General features: G+C 41.2%; 1 protein-coding gene across 7 annotated transcripts in view; it reads right to left on the bottom strand.

Annotated features, from left to right (window-relative positions):
• Positions 1-23,336, bottom strand: part of LNX1 (ligand of numb-protein X 1) — a 303,671-nt gene that overhangs the window by 132,891 nt on the left and 147,444 nt on the right. For 6 of the 7 annotated variants that reach the window (XM_075259615.1, XM_075259653.1, XM_075259635.1 and 3 more), the window contains 2 exons: positions 14,575-14,733; positions 10,821-11,810 (listed from right to left, as the gene is read on the bottom strand). In XM_075259615.1, coding sequence (XP_075115716.1) covers positions 11,675-11,810; positions 14,575-14,733 — 295 coding nt within the window. In that variant the 3' untranslated portion in view covers positions 10,821-11,674. Of the gene's footprint in view, positions 1-10,820; positions 11,811-14,574; positions 14,734-23,336 lie in introns of those variants that run through there. The other variant, XR_012711843.1, reaches the window with a different exon arrangement.

The following is a 23,336-nucleotide window of genomic DNA, read 5'->3' as shown; positions in this document are numbered from 1 at the left end:
AGACATTTACAGACCATTGTATAAAGAAGAGGGAAGTAGTAGAAGAAGACCTAGACAATGGTGGACACGGCCCTGGACCAGCTTTTTTTTAAGATTTGTGGCTGCCATAAATTTCTAAATGATATTTTTTTTTCAAATGGAATAGAGAAATGTCTAACGTCTCCATCCAATATGTGTTCTGTGTTTTATTGCGAATAAAATAATGTTATAAGAGGTTTCCAAATCTTCACGTTCTTGTTTTCTTTACATTTTACACACATTGAAAATCTTCCCAGAAGAGCGATCAATGCTATAATAGTAAACGGAACGATATGGAAGTGAATCAGGCGCAAGTCTTTGTCTGGTCTCCATAGTTCTATGACTATTATTTTTGTCCTTCCGCCCTGGTGGTTGAACAAGTTTTCCATCTGTGTACAATAATAAATGTAGAATAATAACATTGTACGATTGGCCTTTAGGAGTTGACCTAACACACAATGCTACATCCCCTATGATTAACATTTACAATGCTCAGTCACTCCATTGTTCTAAGCAAATCAATACGGCTATTGTATTCTCTGACATACCAGAACTGTAAGAAGACCCGACTCCTCTCCTGACATGATTGATGCAGTGACTATAAGTCGTACGCTCCATGAAATAACAAATCTAGCAGCTTTTCCTTTTGCTTTGCTTTACACTGTTCATCTGTTATTCCTCCTGGAAATTTAGGAATACATTGACAACTGGATGTTTCCATTCCCCTTGTCAAAGAGGTGTGTCCCTACAGAATCTTATATAGATTGTAGACAGCACTTATTATACAGTACCAGATACAGTTACACCGCAGAATGGTAACACCCATTTGTCAATGTATTCATAATTTTTTTAGAAGGAATAATAGAGGAATTGTACTTTGCAGAGTTATAAGAAAACATCATTCAGAATTGTTAAAATTGGGGAATAGGAGTATGTACTAAGACATGTCAGGAGAGACAACAGATCGTCTTTACTTTACAACATAGTCCTCAGAACCTGTAGACTATTATCAGATATCAGTGGTGTAACTAGGAATGGCAGGGCCCCCCCAACCGACACCGACGCCGAAGCCCTCAATCGACCCCCTCCTCTGCACTCTATTATGTCCCTTAGTAAGCCCTACACAGAGCATTATGTCCCTTAGTGGCCCCTGCACACAGTATTATCCCCCATAGTGGACCCTGCACACAGTATTATCCCCCATAGTGGACCCTGCACACAGTATTATCCCCCATAGTGGACCCTGCACACAGTATTATCCCCCATAGTGGACCCTGCACACAGTATTGGCCCCCTGCACACAGTATTATACCCCATAGTGGCCCCTGCACACAGTATTATCCCCCATAGTGGACCCTGCACACAGTATTATCCCCCATAGTGGACCCTGCACACAGTATTATACCCCATAGTGGCCCCTGCACACAGTATTATGTCCCATAGTGGACCCTGCACACAGTATTATCCCCCATAGTGGCCCCTGCACACAGTAATATACCCCATAGTGGCCCCTGCACACAGTATTATCCCCCATAGTGGCCCCTGCACACAGTATTATACCCCATAGTGGCCCCTGCACACAGTATTATGTCCCATAGTGGTCCCTGCACACAGTATTATCCCCCATAGTGGCCCCTGCACACAGTATTATCCCCCATAGTGACACCTGCACACAGTATTATCCCCCATAGTGGTCCCTGCACACAGTATTATCCCCCATAGTGGCCCCTGCACCCAGGGGAATAAAAACATTTAAAAAAAACAGTTGCTTACCTGTCCCCCAGCTCCTATGCTGTCGGCCGCTGCTCTCGTCCTTCTTTAATGATGTCGGACGTCACATGACCCGGGAAGCAGGCCGGGTTCATCTGACATCAGAGACGTCAGACAAGTATGAAGGAGGCCTGGCAGGATCGTGGAGAGGTAAGTAACAGTGTTTTTTACGTTCCCTTACCTCTCCCGGTCTGCCGATCATTATACTTCAGAACACATGCATGCTTGGTCAAACTGAGCATGCATGTGTATGGGGAGTCTGGATGACAGAAGGTATAGGAGCATCCTTACATTTAGTAATACAGTAGTCTCCAGTTGCAATCTGTCTATCCAGCTGTTGCAATAGTATAACGTATATATGTCAGGTCATTTTGTTTTTCATTTATTTATTTTTTAATGTATTTATTTTCCTTGGCTAGGATCATACTAGCGTTCGGGTCTTTGCCTTTTGGGTTCATATGGGAACTTGAAAAACTTGAAAGATGAAGACCCTGTCCGCTGTTACCTGTGGAAACCTGCAGACCCCATAGACTATAATGGGGTACACCTTGCAGGATTTTTCTCTCCGCCAATTTTAAAGGGATTTAAAGCAATTGTGGCCTTGGAACTATGGCTGCCAGCCGGCATGCACAGTCGGCTCTTCTAATGTCTCACTGGCAGAGCCAACTGCGCAGGTGTTGGAGATGACGCCGAAAGGAGGGGAGGATCCAGCCGAAGATAGAGGCGTCGCTGGAGCCTGTTCTCGAGCAGCAGTGGGGACGCCCCCCATCGCATTTCCAGTGCTGGGGCCCGCCCCCATCCTTGCAAGAGAACTAATTTGCATACTGGTAAAAACCAGTATTTCTAAGGAACGGTGCGGCAGAGATCACATCTAAAGGTAAGAGACGAATAGCCTTTCTAATGGCTATTCCGACGTCTTATCCACAAAAAAAGGGTTTTAATGGTAGAATCCCTTTAAGCAGAGACTCCAATGCAGATGTGAACCTAGCTTTACTTGTATAGCGCCAACATATTCCACAACGCATTACAGACATTGTCAATCACTGTCCCATATAGCGCTCACAATCTACATTCCCTGTCTTTATAATTGTAGTTTACAACAGCTACAGACCCACAGGTTGGGAGACACCCTCAGAACAAAATGGAAGCCGAGGTTGTAGAATATAAATGAAGTTGACTTTTATTGACAGCAAATATAATTTGTATTCACTTATACACGTTTTAAGAAACAATACTTTTACAAAAAATAATTTCATTGACACATGAGAAAAAATATTCAACAGTTACATTTGTAGAAACCCATCGTTATCTAGATTAGAAAAATATTTTAATGGTTTATGACATGCAATTACCAGTCCAAAAAAAAAATCACTTTTATTAATTTACACTTCACAAATACAAAACAGTTCATCTGTATATAGCAATGTAACAGACTGACCCTTAGAAATACAACAGCAAAGACAAAAGTGTAGAAAGAAGACAGGAAGGAGTTTCCTTTAGATCTGTATTGAAAATACTATTGTCAGGCACATCTTGTGATAGCGGGACTTGTCCGTGTTATTTCTCTATAGGATATTACATAAGTGATCTGGATTGGGTTTATACGATTGTGATGGCGGGTTTATGTCTGACCAATGTGAGCTGTATTTGCTGATGCTTTTGTTTAGACTGGCGGAAGTTCATATACAGAAATCTCCATCGCACTCCATACATTAATATATTTGCATCTACATGGGGTTATGTGATAATACAGAAGTAAAAGACATGCCTGTATAAGGCTTTGTTCACACTAAGGATTGTTCTTGCTTTATACTGTTTCTTAAAAGGATTGTTCATCTTTGCAAACTTTGTTGTTGAATTGTTCCGGGGAGATAACTCTGTTTTGATTCCCGAGATACTATGCAGGCCTATGTTTTCCCATGGTTACAGAATATAGACAACACCTATGTTTGGGCCTGTAATTACACTACAATGGCCTTCCTAATCCTTACTATACATTTGGTAGCGTGAAAAAAACAGGGTACAGATGGATGACAATGTGACCAAAGGATCAGACTACACAGAATTTGTAGTCTGTTGGCATGGAATGACAGGTCTACACTTTATTGTCATCTTGGATGCGTTGGAAAAATGGACAGAAAATTGGTTGCAAAGATGGACTGAAGCAAAAATCAATTCTAAGATTATCGTGAAATTGTGAAATATATGGGCTAGTTCACATGGGGCAACTTGGCAGCGGATTTTAGCACGGAATCCGCCTCAAAATCCGCTGCTCCCATTGACTAGCCGCTAGCTAGTAGTGGAAAAAAGAAGCAAACTGCCCTATCTTGCCATGGATTCCGCGGTTGAATCAGCCACGGCGCGAGGCTCCGGCCCATTCATTTGGGCCTAATTCATCACGGAATACTGCGCACTGTACCGGCATCCCATAACGGCAGCCATGATGGAATGTGAACACGCAGAACCCCATGTGTACTAGCCCTATCTGTTCCTGCTTTTATAAGGCTATGGTTACATGGTGACTCTGGTCTAGTGACAAGAAAAAAAAAAAGACATTTCTTTGCAATGTACCATTGCACTGAAGCCGTATGCCTACTTTATGGTGTTATTTGGTTGTAATTCACATGCCATGAAAATCTGCAACTCCGAATACACAGCCACACACACTGAGGAATCTCAGTGTGTACATTGGCCAGATTTTCTGGCCTGAGCTCCCTGCAGCGTACTGGTCTATGATACATGAAGTCCATGGACCAGATTATTTTTTGGTCCGGATGCCTTCATATGTGTGGGACCTGGCATGTCACCAATGAGTCACTATTGAGCACTGACTGTTGTGATGAAAATAATTGCTTGCAATCTTCGACCATAAATCCAACCGCACATGTAGTAACGTTCACAAACTTTACCTGCTGTTACACTTTGTGTGAACAAAGTCTCTGTCCGGCAATAGTCTAAAGGAGAAAGGGGATGTGTAGGCCGATAATGTGGTTTGTTGTTGAGTTGTGTTGTAGGTTTTTTTTTTTTTTGGAGGGGTGAGTAGGAGGTAGAAAAGAAACACAAAAACTGAGAACAAGACTGTGTGAACAAAGCCTTAGCATGGTTTTCTCATATCCTTCCAACAGGTCATAGATTTGGAGATATCCTGTACAAATAACCTTTGTGTTACTAAAGAAGTCCTGAAAACACAACCTGATGGAGTCACTTAGGGATCAGACTTGAAGCCTCATTCAGGCAGTTGTAATACCGCTGCAGTTTAGCATGTGTATACTAGCACAACATTGGGCCTCATCCCTATATATTGGACCTGCAGTCGGGTGCGCTAAAATTATGGTGTTCTAACTGAGGCCTCTAAGACATAGATACTGTGCCTTCTGTTAGTGGAAACATGGGGTGTCTAATATGTTCAAGGCAGTAAAAGTCATTTATGTCATGTGGCTGATTCTAGGCAGTGCACTTGTAGCTGGCAGTGTCTGTATGGTGCACCATGTCACCTCTTCTGATTTCTTTTCCCTTTCCAGTATTAAGAAGCCATATTAATAAGACTCAAGGACTTAATCTTGAACCACCTTAATTTCACCTAAGATTCTGCACCTTGATCTCGATACCAGAATGAGAGGGTCCTTATATGACGCACCTGCACAGCTACATATTCATAATATGTCTTAGGCAGGGTTCACAAAAAACGGACACCTATCATAACGGACACAACTGAGTTATGGTCTGTTATAAGTCCGTTGCCCATAGACTTCAAAGTCTATTGCCGTCCGTTTTTTTTCTAACAGACCTAAAAGTCCTGCATGGAAGATTTTTTTATCTGCTGGGAAAAAAACCGACTTGGACACAAATGGACACAAGATAAAATCCCATTCAAATGAATGGAAATTTTAACGGACTACTGACGATTCAGCTAGTGTCCATTGCTAAAATCTTGTAACGTACAATAGCTACGGTCACTGAGGATGGTCACCGATGGTAGTGTGAATGTCCCATTACCCTTTATTTTAAGCAATTATTATTATACTCATTAAACAAAAGCATCACCGGTTTTAGGAAAAATGGAGTGAGTGTTGTGAAGGATGCCAGTGGGTCAGAGCATGGTGTATTTATATAGGGGTGGAATAATTTGTCCTAGTTTTCAAGAGGATGTGTTGGCAACTCTGTTTAACTAAGGCTATGGTCATATCTGCGCCAGAGTCTTGTTGAAGACTCCATCACAATGTCCACTAAAGGTGGTGGAGGATAAAGACTTTTCCCTCCAACTCTGTTCAAAAGTCAATGCGGTCCGCTGGGCTCTGCGTATAACCGCTCTTCCAACAGACCCAAACAATGGAGAGGTGACACTAGTGTGAATCTAGCGTTACAAGAACTGGTTGACCCATTCGTTGAAAGTCCACAATTTACTTCTGGAAGCAGCACATAGAGAATAATGTGATAGCAGCAGTCCAATGTAAACCAGGATGATGAGCTATATTTATGTCTCTTTGGTGTTACTGGCTGGTTACTGGTTGACTAGGGCAACCACCATTATAGAAAAGTTATCTATTGTTGGGTTAACTAGTGTGAATAGTCCTAAGAAGAACTGATCCAAATAGCTGGTGTTGTATTTTACACTTGTGTAGCACCTTATTATATTGGCGGTGCTATATGTATACGAGTATCCAGTTTGACCTCCCAGGTTTAGGCGTGCCATGATCTGGAATTATACTCCAGCAGCCAATCTATAAGAGATTCTCCTCCTCCTGAGACAATCCCTTTAACTACTTTAAAACCTACGGTCTATACTATCTACATTTGTTGTCTAGCTGAATTCAATCTACTATTCCCTGATATCTGCCATTCAGCCAGGGCACAGAATAAGGATTGCTAACCCTTTAGATAAAGGGAAACCAAACCTGTTGATTTTGGCGGGACTGGCCAACCATCTAATGTGCATGAAATGCTCAGTTGACTATTGCCTGGCAAATGTTGTACAAAGAAGGATCGGCCATGCTGAGATTCAACACGTCTGATCTTTTGTTCACAAGAGAGATAAGGTGCCCGGCATGTGCTTAACTGCAGTGTCCTGTAATGGGAATACTGTCAGGTAGCACACAAAATTTTCAATGTTCATTGTATCTTATATACTGTGACTTTAATGGTACAAAAAATTCCAGCATTGGCAATATTATCTAGAAGAACAATCTATATGAAAAATCTAGCCTGGGAAGAAATATGCTATTATCGGTGCCCCTCAGATTTGGTAGATAAATGGTGTCCATGCCCCCGAATGCCATATTTCCTAACATATGTGTATGCCATCTCATATATGAGCCCAAACATACAGATAAACTAGTCTAATTCAACAACAACCTTATCACTAACCGATAACCACTACTATACTAGTGTAAGCAATGAACATAAACACTCCATACATTGCACATCCATAGCCATGTCACTATTACATGTTCCTGAATTATACTATACATTTATATTTGGCTTTTTCATAGCAGCCACCATATACACATTTGCTTTATGCACAAATACCCGGGTCTTGTAAATTCTCTAGAAAAAATCATCAACTTAATAGTACAAAAAAGTGAAACAAATTCAGTGAATCTCATACTAAAGAGGCAAACATGACATAGAAAAATAAAAATATCTTTATTGTTTCATATATTATTTGATCATATATTATTGGTTCAAGGCCTATCATGTACTAACTGCAGGTAAGGATTGAGAGCTAATGAGTCATTCACCAGAACTTAGTAATTCTTGGGACAGGACAGTATACTTGTCTACAGAAATTTAGCTCTTCTTCATATCTGTTTTCAGATTACAGATACTTATCCCTTATCCACAGGAGAGTCAGCAACTGGGACAACCAGAAAGCAGAAGGGTGGCCCAAACGTCCCCCTGAATCTTCACTTCTAGTGTGTTTGTGGGACCGGCACTCCATTCACTTCTTTGGGGCATCGACAGATTGCGGACCCACAAGTCTCATAGAAGTGAATGGAAACCTGACCACATAAGCGCATTGGCACTTCATTCATAGGACGGATGCAGGAGGACTTTTGGGGCCCTCTTCTTCTGATCATAGGTTTCCCAGAGTTTGGATCCAAGCATTCTGACACTGAGCTTCAATGCTGTGGATTGGGGATAATTGTCTGTAATGGCAAAACCACTTTTATGGTTGCCAATGAAGCAGAATTATCCATTATATACCAATTCTAGCGTATATCTTCTTAGCACTCTCCATTGTGCTTTCCCTCTTTTATTCCTCCAGGGAATAAACCAACAATGTACCAACAGTCTTAGAATATGTAGGTTCACAGTTATTGTCAAGTGGATTGGGAACACCCAGTTGTCAATTTATTCCTACGTTTCCAAGAAGAATAATAGAGGAATGATGCAATAAAATATTCTAAGAAATGATGCTGCAATTTTGACTTAATAAGGAAAACACAAGAGATCTGTCAGGAGTGTGAGGTACATATACTGAGGCTACGTCCAGGCCAACATTAGAGACATCTGAACGCTTCGTCCTTTTGGCTTTACCAAGAAACAGAAATAGAGACTATTTTGGAATGTTCTTCTTCCTTGTTCTGGGATCTGTTCCCATTTTTGGTGAATAAAGAAAGACTGAAAAATATGTCTAGCTAGTCTGAACACTGTTCAAATAAGTGGCCTTCAGACTATGGCATGCAGGAAGTTGTAGTTATACAGCACCTGGAGGGAAAACCTCATCTCTAAATGGAAAGTATGACTTAGTGTGAAGAGTCTATTGGTAACATATCAGTAAAACTGTGGAGCCCCCTGCCCTAGCCACAGACAGTGTTACTACTGGACATGCAGACCACGGATCTCATCTCAGGTTCTTCTATGGTCCTGTGTTATATACAGGACATCTAAACAACATGACACCTCCGGGCATATTCACATGACAGTGTTTACCGGCTATCTGCTGTCTGTTTTTCAGCAGATGGCACATGATCCCATTGAAATCAATAGATCTATTCACACAACCATTTTTTTAATGGGTCATGTGTCCGATTTGAACCGAGAATATGTCCTAGTCTGATCTGTTTTTCACAAATTACTCATAGACCCAGGACCAGTGAAAAACAGATGTCATACGGATGCAAATCGCCATGAAAAACTGACCAAAGCATCTGTGTTGCACAGCCAGGAATCAGACATGGCTGTGTGAATATGAACTCTTTATGAATCCACCATCTTGGTACAGTTTTTCTTTGAAATAGACAGTTCTTCTTAGGTTTTTCTTAATGCAAAATCTGTAATAGGTCCCCTACCTACTTTGTTTCATTTAGGATAGTCATATCTTATGGTAACTGGTACCACTGCGACACCTATTACTACCCATCCAAGAACCTATATAGAGGGAAGTGGTTCTGCAAGTTCTGCAACCCATTGGGACTCTTGTCTGCCTGTATGTTCTATACACCCTCTGAGAAGGAACTCAACCCATCCATGACTCGACATACTTGTTGTGTTATACTGTTTATATCCACTTCAGTACAAAACAATCCTATAATGTCAGATCCAGTGTATATAATATCAGATCCGGTATATTCGCAGCAGTGTTTGACATGGACATACTATAATTGTGTCGAGGGTTTTGCACCTTAATTTCGGCTTATTGTATGTAATTATTGTTTATTACTTTGGTCACTGTAATTATCCTAGAAAAGGCTAAAAATAAAGAAAGGAAAACAAACAGTATGCTGGTGTTCTTCCATACATAACCAGACTTCCTCTGGGTTATATGAATGATGGACTGCACACAGGACACATATAATCTCCATCACCCATGGTTCTTAGTCATTGTTTGGTCCGATATAAATCCCTGAAAGTTACAGTGTAATTCACCAAGGAATGGTTCTTATTTCTTAGAGCTGATGTCACGCTGAATGGAGATGATATGCAGCGCCCTATTGTGTAATATTAGGCTAATACGTCATCACAAGGACGAGACCTTGCTAGAAACTGCGTCCTAGTAATGGCAGTGCAAGTCTCTGGCTGTGACAGCCATGTATTTGGAGTCATATACTGTGTCGCAGTACTAGAGTGTGACGAAGCTGCGTATTCAAGTACAATATTGCAGTTGTCTGCTGAATATTGGGATACATAAAGACAATGGATATGGATACAGAAGTATAGCAGACAATTGGGTATTCAGTGAGAACCAGAATTAGGGGGACACCTTAATAATGACATCACAACACCACTACCATACATAAGATACATTGGCAGGAATATCCAACTATTGTATGTGTACAAGCAGATTACTCCCCTCTTCCCATTGAGAATACATGCATTTTCAATATGTATTCTAAATGGGGAGATAAGGAAAAATTTGGTTATAATTGATCTCCCTGAGAACAAAAGGATTGTACATGTTAAAATCCAACATGCTTGATCCTTCTTTCCCCTGATACTTATCATCTTCATGAAGTTTCATACACATTCGATAGTTGGCTAGTGCCATCAAAATTATTGGATTCTGCCAATATACAAAGGGGAAGTTTTATCATCCTTTTTATACCAGTTTTCTGCATGAAAAAGTTTGGGTCAAATTATGCAAAATGTTCAACTTATTTTGCTTTTATACCACCTTATCTGGAAGGAGGCATTGCGAGTGAGGTGGCATGGACAGGGTCCACCATATCTATGATCATTTACACCAGTTTACCCTGAAATCAATGGCACCTACAAGCTGGCAAAGATAAGTGCAGGTGCATGGAGTGACAGAGGGTGCGCCTGATGTATAGGGATGCTTGTACCTCGACATAGATAAGGTGCACCCTCTGCATAAGAGAAGATGACTAGGGATGAAACTGCCAGTCCTCATAAATCTCCCCCAATATGTATGGCCAGCTTTACTTCTACACGTATGGATTTGAGAATTAAAGTGTTGTGCTGCTCTTGTCCATGGGCAATGTCTGGTATTGCCCAAAAATAAGAAGAAAATCAAATCCTTTACAGCAAGGGATAAAGTAAAATGTTGCACTTGTGTGTTACAGCCAAAAAAAGTTACAGCTTGTATGATTGTCAATAACTCAATTTTTGCATTATTGAAAAGCCCCCAATGATATTTTACTTTCTTGTGTACTGCTTCATCATATATGACGTCCAAATGCTAGTCACTGGGATATATCAGTCAGAGAGGACAGAGGTAAAGACACTCGTATACTGCACATCTCATACTGATATACTGGGAGACATCACGACCATAACTCAGATCACAGTTTCTTTGTACACGACATATGATACTTGATGCGAGTTCAACACTTTGGTCCAAATTGGTTAGATATGGTCATTTGGCAAATAGGCAGTAAAGGGTATAACACAGAAACCTCAAACAGTTCGACCTGGCCATCCATCTTGGTCTTGACATTACCACTGATAGGTAACAATGGCTTTCTGAAGGAAACTGAATATAGTAACTTTGTTTGTGTTACCTTCCGGATGACGAATTACAATGTGACAAATGGCATTTCAAGATGGCTACACAAATGATGGTCTTAGTAAGACTGTATCTGTTTCCTCTATGTGCGGTCACATCAGTAGCGCTGGCTGAATGATGTATACAGTATGTTAATGTAACACACAGATACTGGGAGTAACACACAAGATAACATCTGTCACATAACAGACAACAAATAAACATCGAAACAGTTAGATTCCTCTTCAGGATGGTGTGAAAGTGCTTGATCTCTGGAGTTTTAAGAATTTTTTTTTTGCATGCATGAGAAACACATCTGTGGTCATTTACACCCAAAAATGACAAACAAGTGTTAAAAAAAAAATTCTAATACCGGTATTAAGAACACGTGAGAAGCGGAACGTCATGTGGAATGTAAGATAAGTGACAGTGACGCACTGTCTACAAGAAGGACCCCGGCCATGACACAATGGTAAGTACCACTCTTCCTTTCAGTTCTTTTAGCATTCTTACAAGGAGGTTATAGGGTATCCCAGATGTACACCTCCCATTTACAGCCAAAAGCACATCACCGCATCTGCAAGAAAGACAGCACAGGTTAAGGCATACAATCCAATGGTAGAAGAGATAGCAATAAAGGTGAACCTGTTTTGGTGATCTGTTCCTATCTGGGAATAGGATATGATTTCTGAGTAAAAAACAGAGAATATCCTAAAAGGACTCCTAGGAGAGACAGTAAGAGTCCTGCTTACCTTGCCCACACACAGTGTATCAATCTGTATATACAGAAGCAGTGGTGTAACTAAAGTCTTGTGAGCCCCGATGCAATCTTTTGTCCGGGGCCCTCTACCTCATCCCTATAGTGAATTCTTGATAGTGATGGTTACGGGAGCTAAGGAGTTTAATCCACCTTAGTGTGGTTCGGGTAATCTGTGGGTCTCCTTGGTTTATGGGCCAGATGGAAGCTGCAATCTCAATACTGATGCCAGTGAGTGTGGGGCCCCTAACCCTCTTGCCCCCCAATGAGACTGCACCCTCTAAACCCTCTCAAGTTACGCCCCTGTACAGAAGGCTGTCAATCACTGTGTGTGAACAGGGTAGGAAGGAGAGATTTCCATTGTATGGTGGGTTCAGAATCACTAACATTCTGTCTGAACATACATCTTTGGTGTATGGATGACTTTAGTAAGGTTTTGGAATCCTTTAGAGAAACCACATATAGACGTTAGATATGAATGAGGCCTTTCCGTGTTGTTCTGTTCTTCCGACTGCCCAAACCCTTTTTGGGCCAATAATTTTTATTTCAATGAGACTGTCTTTGAGCTGATAACCTCCTGCCTATAAAATGGTGGGAGACAGTTGATGGGAATGGCTTTTACCTCAATAGATACTTTGATAGAAATGGGTCTAACCTATCAGATTGATATATTGGAAAGTAAATGTATATCTGTCCTTGAAATGTCCTAAAACCCTCACTAACTAAGAATGCCTTTCATCATCTGCCATTCATTAATACAGGATTATATGATGGCTCATTGTTATTATATTATTATGGGCATCTAGTTCCAGAACTGTCTTGGAAATGCTTCAGTTCTTTTGGAACATGATGCTATATTCTTTTTCTTTGTAATTTTATAATTATTATCAAATGCTTCTTGCAGTTTATTTATGCAAATAATTATTTCAACCTCGATTCCAGGACGTAAAACAGGACCAGGGGAATTTGTCTTATAATTGAGTCATGGTGTTCTTGCAGGTGTTCTGCTTCCTACACGATGGGATGTACAAAGGACAGATTGTCCATTACATGCAGTGAAACCTTCCCCTTTCAGAAGGCTCCCCCTCTTAATGACAATTTTTTTTCCATGACCAATTTCCTTTATAAGCAGACCACCCACTTTCCAACCAAAGACCACTTTGAGCAACTTTTCAACGGAAAAGACACTTTTCGCCCACATTGTGAGACCAAGGTGGGCGCAATAATGTGCTGCACCTGATCACTGGTCTGCAGTAAGCAAGGCACATCTGGAAATGAAAAGTCACCAGGATAACATTGAATAAATGACTCCATGTCATAGAGAATGCATGATGGCTTCAGAATGGAGACTGCAATCATGCCAACAATCCCAATTTTGCCCACTGGGCCAAACTGGATGGTTTTATGGAAACCTATGAAATGTCAGCAAGTATGGTCAAGGTTAGAAGTGAAGCAGAAAAATAGAAAGGCGAGCCATACTGGGTTTTTAAAAAGTCAACCCCATCTGCCTATAGGGAAGAACTACTATTCCTGCAGTTTTGGAAACCTTTACAAACATCCCTGATTTTAATGACAGAATCGTCACCATCTGCCCTCTTTTTTTATTCCATTGTGCACTTACAATTGACTTCCCTCATGTTTAGTTCTTGAGCTACTGGACCAATTTAACCGCAGCTCCTTAGTGACGGAACGTACTGGGGCTTTATATATAGCACCGCCATAAACACATTAGGCACCCCCAGGTCTGAGATTGCCCATACTATTAAAATATTCATATTTATCATTTGTTTATAGCATTCCCTCCCAAAAATACGCAATAAAAACTGATCAAAACATCAACCATTCCCCCAAATGGTATCAATAAAAACTAAATATTGCTATGCAAAAAAGACATCTTACAGAAATAAAAAAGTTACCATTACTGCAATCTGATGACTCATAGGATTTTTTTTATTTTTAAAAATTTAGAACGTATATATAGGTGTTAAAACAGGGGAAAAAAACTATACAAATTTAGTACTACCATGATTGTACCGACCTACAAAATAAAATTAACATGTCATTGCATGGCGAGCATAAAAATAAAATGTATGAGAAATTGTCACAAATGTGTTTTTTTCCGATTCTTCCCCATTTAGAATTTTTTCAGGTTTCCCAGTCCAATCTACAGAATATTAAATTATTCCATTAGGAATTACAATTTGTCCTACAAAAGATAAGGCCTCATATGACATGGAAAAATGTAAAAAAAAATATAGCTTTTGGAAGATGGTAAGTTAAAAATGAAAACCCCAAAATGTAACATTTCTATATCCTTAAGGGTTAATACTTCCCCCTACTCTTTCATTTGCTGATGTTTTATGAATATAAAATATAATATTAAGAAACTTTTTTCTCTGAAATAATGCAGCGTTTGTTATTCATGCCTATAGCTTTTGACTCCCATTGTCATTCCACAAAGTCTCATTGCAAAAAACCTCAATAAACGACATATGATAAAATATAACAGTAAACTAAATATATAAATAACACCGATATAGTAACTGAAAACACCCTCAATGTTGTGAATAAGAAGGTGAATTACCTTATTCTCCCGTCGTTGTACGCAGGGGTGCCCTCTAGTATGGATTTAATAAAGAATGGCTTGTTCCGGTTGCAATCCTCCGAACCTCCTACGAAGCTAAAGCCCAGGCTCCCTGCTGTATTCCTCCTCAGCACAATCTCTCTGCAGCTGTATAAATACCTAAACCCAAAGAAATGGAAGTGTTTATTCATCTCCTCATCGCCAAGAAACCTTTATCAATTGTCTTATTGTTTGCTTTGGATCACACATGTCTTAATATTAAGTGGATTCACTTGTTCAATGACTGTCTTCCTCTATTACACATCATCTCAGTTGTCAGCCCGGATTGGCTTCAAAGAGTGTGATCCCTCGGCCGTTTCCCATACAGCTAGATAGCAATTTTAGGTCAGCTGTATATGGACTTTATGGTCTAGATAATATGATCTGTATATTGGCCGTATTTCCCAGGCTGCAATGTCCAGATACAGACTCACAGTATCATAGTAATCTAGGATGTGGCGAGTCACTGTCTTATTGGGGGCATACTCACCCATACTGTAATCCCGACAGTAGTCCCACTGTGAGTCCCCATCGGAGTGTAATCTGGTTAATACAGGCGATATATTGACCACAAAAGCCCATGTGCAGCTATTCTTAAAGGGATTCTACCACTAAAACACATTTTTTTCTAGTTAACACGTCGGAATAGCCTTTAAAAAGGCTATTCGTCTCCTACCTGTGGAAGTGCTCTCCGCCGCGCCGTTCGTTCAAAATACCGGTTTGTACCGGTATGCTAATTAGTTCTCTCGCAGTGATGGGGGGCGTCCCCATCGCAGGAGCAGCGATGGGGGCGTCCCCATTGCAGCTCGAAAACCGACCGCAGCGCCGCCTCTCTGGTCTTCGGTGTCCTCCCCTTGCTTCTTCAGCGTCTGTCGGACGCCTGCGCAGTACGCTCTGTTCGGCGAAGATTGCCGAACGTACTGCGCATGCGCAATATTGCGGTGCCCGCACTATGGCTGGGACCGCAATTTCGCGTATGCGCAGTACGTTCGGCAATCTTCGACGAACAGAGCGTACTGCGCAGGCGTCCGACAGACGCTGAAGAAGCAAGGGGAGGACACCGAAGACCAGAGAGGCGGCGCTGCGGTCGGTTTTCGAGCTGCAATGGGGACGCCCCCATCGCTGCGAGAGAACTAATTAGCATACCGGTACAAACCGGTATTTTGAACGAACGGCGCGGCGGAGAGCACTTCCACAGGTAGGAGACGAATAGCCTTTTTAAAGGCTATTCCGACGTGTTAACTAGAAAAAAATGTGTTTTAGTGGTAGAATCCCTTTAAGTCTTATTCGCACAATGCTGTTTTCCAAGGACATTAGACCATCTTGACCTATTGAGGCCCGTTTAAGAGGCTTATTCACATGATGATGTGTGATGGGTGTTCTTCATGTCTATGGGTCTGTTCACATGGCTGTCTTTATCTCCTTCAAAACGGACATTGGTAGTACATGCTATCCATCACATGATGTTTTAAAAACAATGAGGGTGAATGAGTGTAGTCACATGTCTATTTTTTGCTCACAGATCCTTATAGAAATTGCTGGATTGACATCTGAGTTTACGACCGTTAAAAACGGATCAGTGGGTGGTTCAGAAAATGAAAGCTCAATGAAAAACACATGCAAAACGGATTAAACTCAGCCATTAACCCCCCCCCCCGAATGGATGCAAAATGGCTGTCACAAATGGATGGTCACAGATCCTTAAAAACCGGTATGGCGCTGTCAGCGCCGCACCTCCCGTGAGGCGACCTGAAGCGACCGCTTCAGGCGGCGCTATGCCAGGGCCCCGGGAAGGGCGGCATATTTGCTTACCTAAGCCAGTCCAGGACAAGCTGTTCTGGACTGGCTTAGCGTCACCATCACCGAGCGGTGGATTGGGGAGGCCGCTGGAGCAGCGCTGCTCCAGCAGCCTCCCCTCACACCCAGGCAGAGAGCAGGTCCTCTCCGTGCCTGCTCTCTGTCTGCGCCCCGCCCCCTTCGCTCCACCTCGCCCCCTTTGCTCCACTCCGCCCCCTCACTTTAATCACTTGTTTATCGGTAGTTAAAGAGTGTAGGTTGTACAGTTTGGTAGGTTTTTTTAACTTTTCACAGGTTCCACTGCTTTTATACATGAGTATTTATATCGTAATTTCAGTAAAACCATTTCACAACCTATAACAAATTACATAACTTTTTGCAGAATAATAATACTTTATATTATCTCTCTATTTTTCAGGATAGCGCTGAACAGCAGCACTCAGAGAGGTGACAGTAAAACACGTTCACCAGTAGATCTAGGGGGCAGACTCGAGTCATTGGTTCACGACTAAGGAGACAAATCCTTCCGAACTCTCTACGTATTTGCTAATTATTTTAGGTAAAAATTATGCAAATCTATTCTCCAGGATGTAATTAGGAGAAGAGTGCACTCTGTACGCCACCCTCTAGAGGGCAGCATCCTTAACATCATGCATGACTAGTCTACTATCATGATGCGGATTTAATTGCCAAATTAGTATTTCTATTCCAAAAGGAACAGATTCCCTAATTATTTTAGAGAATGAGCTCATTATATAAAAATCTTCATTCACATAATGATTAGCAAAAACTTCCCCAGAACTGGCATAGAAAAATGTGTGAACTTATGAAAGTCCTAAGGTCCATTTCACTCTCAACTACAAGGCTTTCAGGGAATATCTTGAAATATTTTCTTACCATAAATAACAAACTGCATTTATTTTACGCTTTTGATGGTTTCAGTGCATTTTATCATTTGTGCAATGTGGATTGTACATATTCTCTGTGTTAATGCATAACAAGGGGCCTGACCTCCTACCTCTTACCCCCTGTGGTCTTATTGGCACTAAACTAACACGTATAGCACTCTCATATTGCATGGACGGAATAGCTACCGCTTCTTGGAACCATCAGTAGAATTTCATAGTGTGTCATGGTTTGTTGTTGCTCATATATATATATACTACTAATATTATAAATGTGAAAGTTTGTATGTTTGTATGTTTGTGTGTTTGTGTTTGCTCCTCAATCACACAAAAAAAGGTTGAACGGATTTGAATGAAATTTGGCACATAGATAGATTGTAACCTCGATTAACACATAGGCTACTTTTTATCCCGGTAAATGACATGGCTTCACGACTGTTATGAATTTATGTTCACATACTATATTACATTGCTATCAGGTCCCAGGGCTGTTATCTCTCTGTGTAAACACACAGCTAACCCTTAGTGGTGTTGACGAATTTGCATATTATCTGATCTGCTCCAGGCAATGCTGACAAACAGACATGGGCAAACACCTTTAATCCAAATAGGCAGTTTGTCTGGAAAAAGAAAATCTAATTTGTTGCAAACGACGAGAGCTATGAAGGTAGCCAGAAGTCACAGAGCTCTCCTCAAGTGGAGCTGAGGAAGATCATCAACGCCAACAACACACTCATTATATGGCGTCCCAGCAAGCTGCTGAGATGCCAAAACAATCACAGGCACGGCATGAGGAACAAGGTCAGTAGCAGGACTTGGAGCTGCTGAAATGCCAAAGCAGGCAAACCATCGACGGCAGCAATTTGCTGAATAAAGGCGGATCATGCACTCCAACAACTTGCAGGAGAAGTCGAGGGCAGGGGCTAGTGTATATATATATATATATATATATATATATATATATATATATATTAGAGATTGATGAAGGGAGGTAGCTTTAGACAAGGGGGTGTGTCTTAATTATCTTTTGCCCTATTTTAGAAGAGGTACCTTACAAAGGCTCCTTGCTTGTGACAGGCAGTGAAGAAGAGTAGGGGACACAACTGAACTCCTGGGACACATTAAGGAGGTTTCTCTCTATATTTCTCAGTTTCAATTATAATATTTAAGGAAATAGGACCAAGAGTAAGGAGGGACACATTGAGAATAATAATAATAATACATTTTATTTATATAGCGCCAACATATTCCGCAGCGCTGTACAATTTATAGGGTTCAGATACAGACATACATAACAAAGAACGTCATTTCACACAATGGGACTGAGGGCCCTGCTCAAAAGAGCTTACAATCTATGAGGTAGAGGGGGTGACACAAGAGGTAGCAGGGGCGGCATTGCTTATACAGTGTTCAGACAATTTTGTGCATTAGGAATTGTGATAGGCTTGTCTGAAAAGATGCGTCTTTAGTTTGCGTTTGAAACTGTAGAAGTTGGGAGTTAATCTTATTGTCCGGGGTAGAGCATTCCAGAGAAGTGGTGCAGCTCGGGAGAAGTCTTGTATACGAGCGTGGGAGGTTCTGATAATAGAGGATGTAAGTGTTAGGTCATTGAGTGAGCGGAGAGCACGGGTTGGGCGGTAGACAGAGATGAGGGAAGAAATGTAGGGAGGTGCGGCATTATGGAGAGCCTTGTGGATGAGAGTAATAACTTTATATTTTATTCTATAATGAATAGGCAGCCAATGTAGTGACTGGCACAGACCGGAGGCCTTGCTGTAGCGTCTAGCCTGATAGATGAGCCTGGCTGCTGCATTCAGAATAGATTGTAGAGGAGAGAGTTTAGTGAGGGGAAGACCGATTAGTAAGGAATTACAGTAGTCAAGGCGAGAATGAATCAGAGAGACAATAAGTGTCTTTAGTGTATCTCTGGTAAGGAAAGGGTGTATTCTGGAGATGTTTTTGAGGTGGAGGTGACATGAACGTGCGAGTGATTCAATATGAGGGGTGAAGGAAAGGTCTGCGTCAAATATGACCCCAAGGCAGCGGGCATGCTGCCTAGGAGTTATAGTAAGGCCTGAGACTGCAATGGATATATCAGGGACAGATCTGTTAGATGGTGGAAACAGTAGTAGTTCAGTCTTAGAGAGATTTAGTTTCAGATAGAGCGAGGACATGATATTAGAGACAGCAGAGAGACAGTCACTGGTGTTCTGTATGAGTTCAGGGGTGATGTCACGGGAAGATGTGTATAATTTGGTGTCATCAGCATAAAGATGGTACCTGAAGCCAAATCTGGCGATGGTTTGTCCAATGGGGGCTGTGTAGAGAGAAAAGAGCAGGGGGCCGAGGACCGAGCCCTGAGGAACCCCAACAGCAAGGGAAAGAGGGGAGGAAACAGAGCCCGCAAATGATACACTGAAAGTGCGGTCTGAGAGATAAGAGGAGAACCAGGAGAGTGCAGTGTCATTGAGGCCGACTGAGCGGAGCATAGTGAGGAGAAGTTGATGGTCAACAGTGTCAAAAGCTGCAGAGAGGTCCAGAAGAATAAGAAGAGAGAAGTCACCATTGGATTTAGCCTTTAGTAGATCATTAGAGACTTTTGTGAGAGCTGTTTCCGAAATATGAAATTAGAGGCATAAGGCGACACTATACAAAATTGAGTTGTAATACAGACTTATACGCTAGACCTAGAAGTCACTTAGGGAAAAATAATATTATAATATTTAAAAAATATCAGGTTACATAAGGTGATATTGTAAAATAGGTTTAAAACGCAAAAAATAATGCAATACAAACATCTCCTAGTATCATCCAAGCCCAGCGTTTCTGAAGTTTCTATTCTGAATCTGTATGTTTGTGCGGTGAGTACCATAGAAATCTCATTTACAGTGCCTGTAACTATTGAACACAAGTGATAATGACTCCTGACAGCTTGGGGCCGGTAACAGGGAACGGTGTTCTATCCATGGACTCTAGAGATATGAAACAGCACAGGAGATGAATATTAATAGCAAAGCGAGGTCTGACTTCAGGCAAAGGCACCTTATAAACAAACCTCTTGTTAGCTGTAAAGAAAATGTGTTGCTGAACTGTCAAAGATATTAATATGAGTACGGCATATGAATCGGATTCAGAAGTGACGACGCATTAATGGAAAATATTAGGGGTAACATTAATAATAATAATAATAATGTCAGCAGAAATGGCAATATTTTATAAATTGAAAATCGAACATGTCAGTAAGAGCCTATTCACATGACCGTGTACATCGGGCGTGCGGCACCCGAGATCTAGGAAAAAATAGAACATGTTCTCTCCTTTCACGGCTCAGACGATTGGTGCTGTTTTCATGGACCTGATGCACCCATTGAAGTGAATGGGTCTGTGAAAATAATGGTTGCTGCACATAAATACACAACAGAGTCTCAGGCCTTGTTCACATCTGCGTCGGTAGTCTGCATGGGGACCCCCCCCTCCTGAACGGACTACCAAACGCATTTGCAAGCGGTGTGCTTTCACTGCACACCGCTTGCAAATGCGTTCGGTAGTCCGTTTGGGGGGTCCCCATGCAGACCCCCAAATGGAGTACCAAACGCACATGTGAACCAAGGGTCAGCTTCATCGTGTGAATAAGGCATAACATGGATAGGAATTATCTCCAACAGTGTTGGTTATTCGGAGAGAACAGTGCTGCTTGAAGTACTTTTCTCTCTGCATGACTCGTGTGGACACCGCACGGAAAACACATGGACCCCATTATAGTCTATGGGATCCATGTGATTTCTTAGCTAAGCACTTTTTAATGCGTATAGGTTTTCATTCAGGGATCCCCAAGTGGACTCCCCGAACAGAATACCAAACGCAGATGTGAACCGGGCCTAAGAGTAAAAAATCCTTTGTGACTCCACGTATGGCAAGCTACAATGCACAAGCATGTTTCGGCTCTCTATTAATCTAACTCAAGCAAGCTTGTAAGATAGGAAAGTTGAATTATCTGTACAAATTCGGGACCCAGGAAACAGGGCCCATACTGTACCTCGATCTGCTTCCAATTTCATATGGAAACATAAGATATTTGTATATTAAAATTAAAGGGATCATCCAACATTTAGATATTAATGGCCTACCTTTAGAATAGGTTATTATTATCAGATCGGTGATGGTGCTGAGTGCCAAAGAATGGGCAGTGAGCTGTAGTAGGGCAGCGCGGTCACTACACAATGTACGGTCTGCTTATGGTTTTGAACCCTGTGCAGATTTGGAGGCAGCAGCAGCTGATCGGTGGGGGCGCTAGGTGTCGGACCCCCATCAATCTGATATTGATGACCTATACTGAGGCTAGGCCATCAAACCTAAGTCTTGAGTTTCCGTGGGCATAACATTATTGGCCTTGATCCCAAATATAAATGAATAAAGCTCGCTGATATAATTTTATATAATAATATATATTTATATCATTTTAGTTTCATTATAGAAGCTGCACCGCCTTTATTTCTTTGTAGATACTGTATCACCGTAATTGTAATGACCCTCCAAAAAAGTTACCTTTAACACAGAGTGAACATCAGAAAAACAAAACAAAAAAATTAGAAAATTTCATTTTTTTTTTTTTCGTGCAGTTCCTCCTACAATGTTAATACTGTACAAGCTAAACACAACATTATATGTATCCCAAAATGGTGCCATCTTATAAAGATTAAGTATGTGGCTATGTGAATGGGAAAATAAAAAAGTTCTGAATTTTGGAATGCAGAGATGGAAATAAATAAAAGTTGCTGAGCCTTATCGTCCAAACTATTCTGTATCCTCAAAGGGTGAATTTATATTTGCAAACCAACCAAAGAATCATATATGTCCCCGGACAACCCCTGTAGACGGGAAAAATTCAGTTTAAGAGGAATGAATTGTATATAGCATTGGAACATGGTGATACTATATAAATAATAGATTAATAAATAATTCTTATATTTTTAATTTATTTAATTTAACGTTTTATTTTTAGAGGCTTTTTAAAGAAAGTAAATCTGGAAAAAGTGAAAAATCTCAGTGGTAATAATTATGAACTGATACACAATAAAAAGTTTCATGTTACCTACTTAATGCACAAACTGTTTTCCAGAAGATTCTGGCGCAGGCAGCGAGGAACATAAATGAGCTCTGAGGCTAATGGCCCAAGGACATCCCTGTAGTATAAGACTCCTCGGTATGTTATAGCACACACAGGGCTAAGCCATTGTTTATCCAAGTAGCAAGACCAGCAATGTCCAGATAATAAATGTATCACGTGGCTTCAGATCATTCCAGCAAAAACAACTTCTAACTTTCCCCTCTTATAAAATTGGGACACTGTATTCACAGCCTGGAAACCTCAATAAGAGGCCCCTATAGGATGTATGTAAAAGGGGGGGATGATGAGTTAGGGTTTTGGAGACATGACTTGCTTTCAGTCTGTAATGCGCATCTTGGCAGGCAGGCTGAAAGGAATTCCAGATGTGGAATCTACGGCCTGCAAGGTCACACGAGTTAACACTCAAGGTCACCAGGCACCAGAATGAGTCAGGAACATTTGGTGATGATAAAGATGACAACAATTTACATAGAAGGTTTGTAATAGTTTATTAATTGGATGTACGCTTTGCACTTCCTTAAAGGTTTCAAGTCATGTCCTTGGAGAAATAAGCACAATTTAAGGGAAAATGATGCAAAACATTGCAGCTTCTTGGAAAAAAGTTTTTTGCAATGTTGTAACTTGTCACGTATATATAAAACAGGTGAGAAATACCTGATCAGTGGAGGTCCATCTGCTTGGACCACACCGATCTTGAAAATGGGGGTCATTTGAATGAAGCATCTGGGCTGCTGCTCTATTTAAAGTCTATGGGACTGATGAAAATAGCTGAGCTCTGGTTTTGGAAGTCAAGGGAGCAGCACTCCAATCAAACAAACAGGGGATGCAGGACCCCCTTTACAGTGTTCAGTGGGGGTCCTAGAAGTCAGATGGCGTATTGGACCCCCTATATT

This window comes from Leptodactylus fuscus, chromosome 1, assembly GCF_031893055.1.
Source record: "Leptodactylus fuscus isolate aLepFus1 chromosome 1, aLepFus1.hap2, whole genome shotgun sequence".
NCBI classification, from domain to species: domain Eukaryota; kingdom Metazoa; phylum Chordata; class Amphibia; order Anura; family Leptodactylidae; genus Leptodactylus; species Leptodactylus fuscus.
The sequence above is the reverse complement of the archived record's forward strand: the minus strand, read 5'-3'. Positions and strand labels throughout refer to the sequence as shown.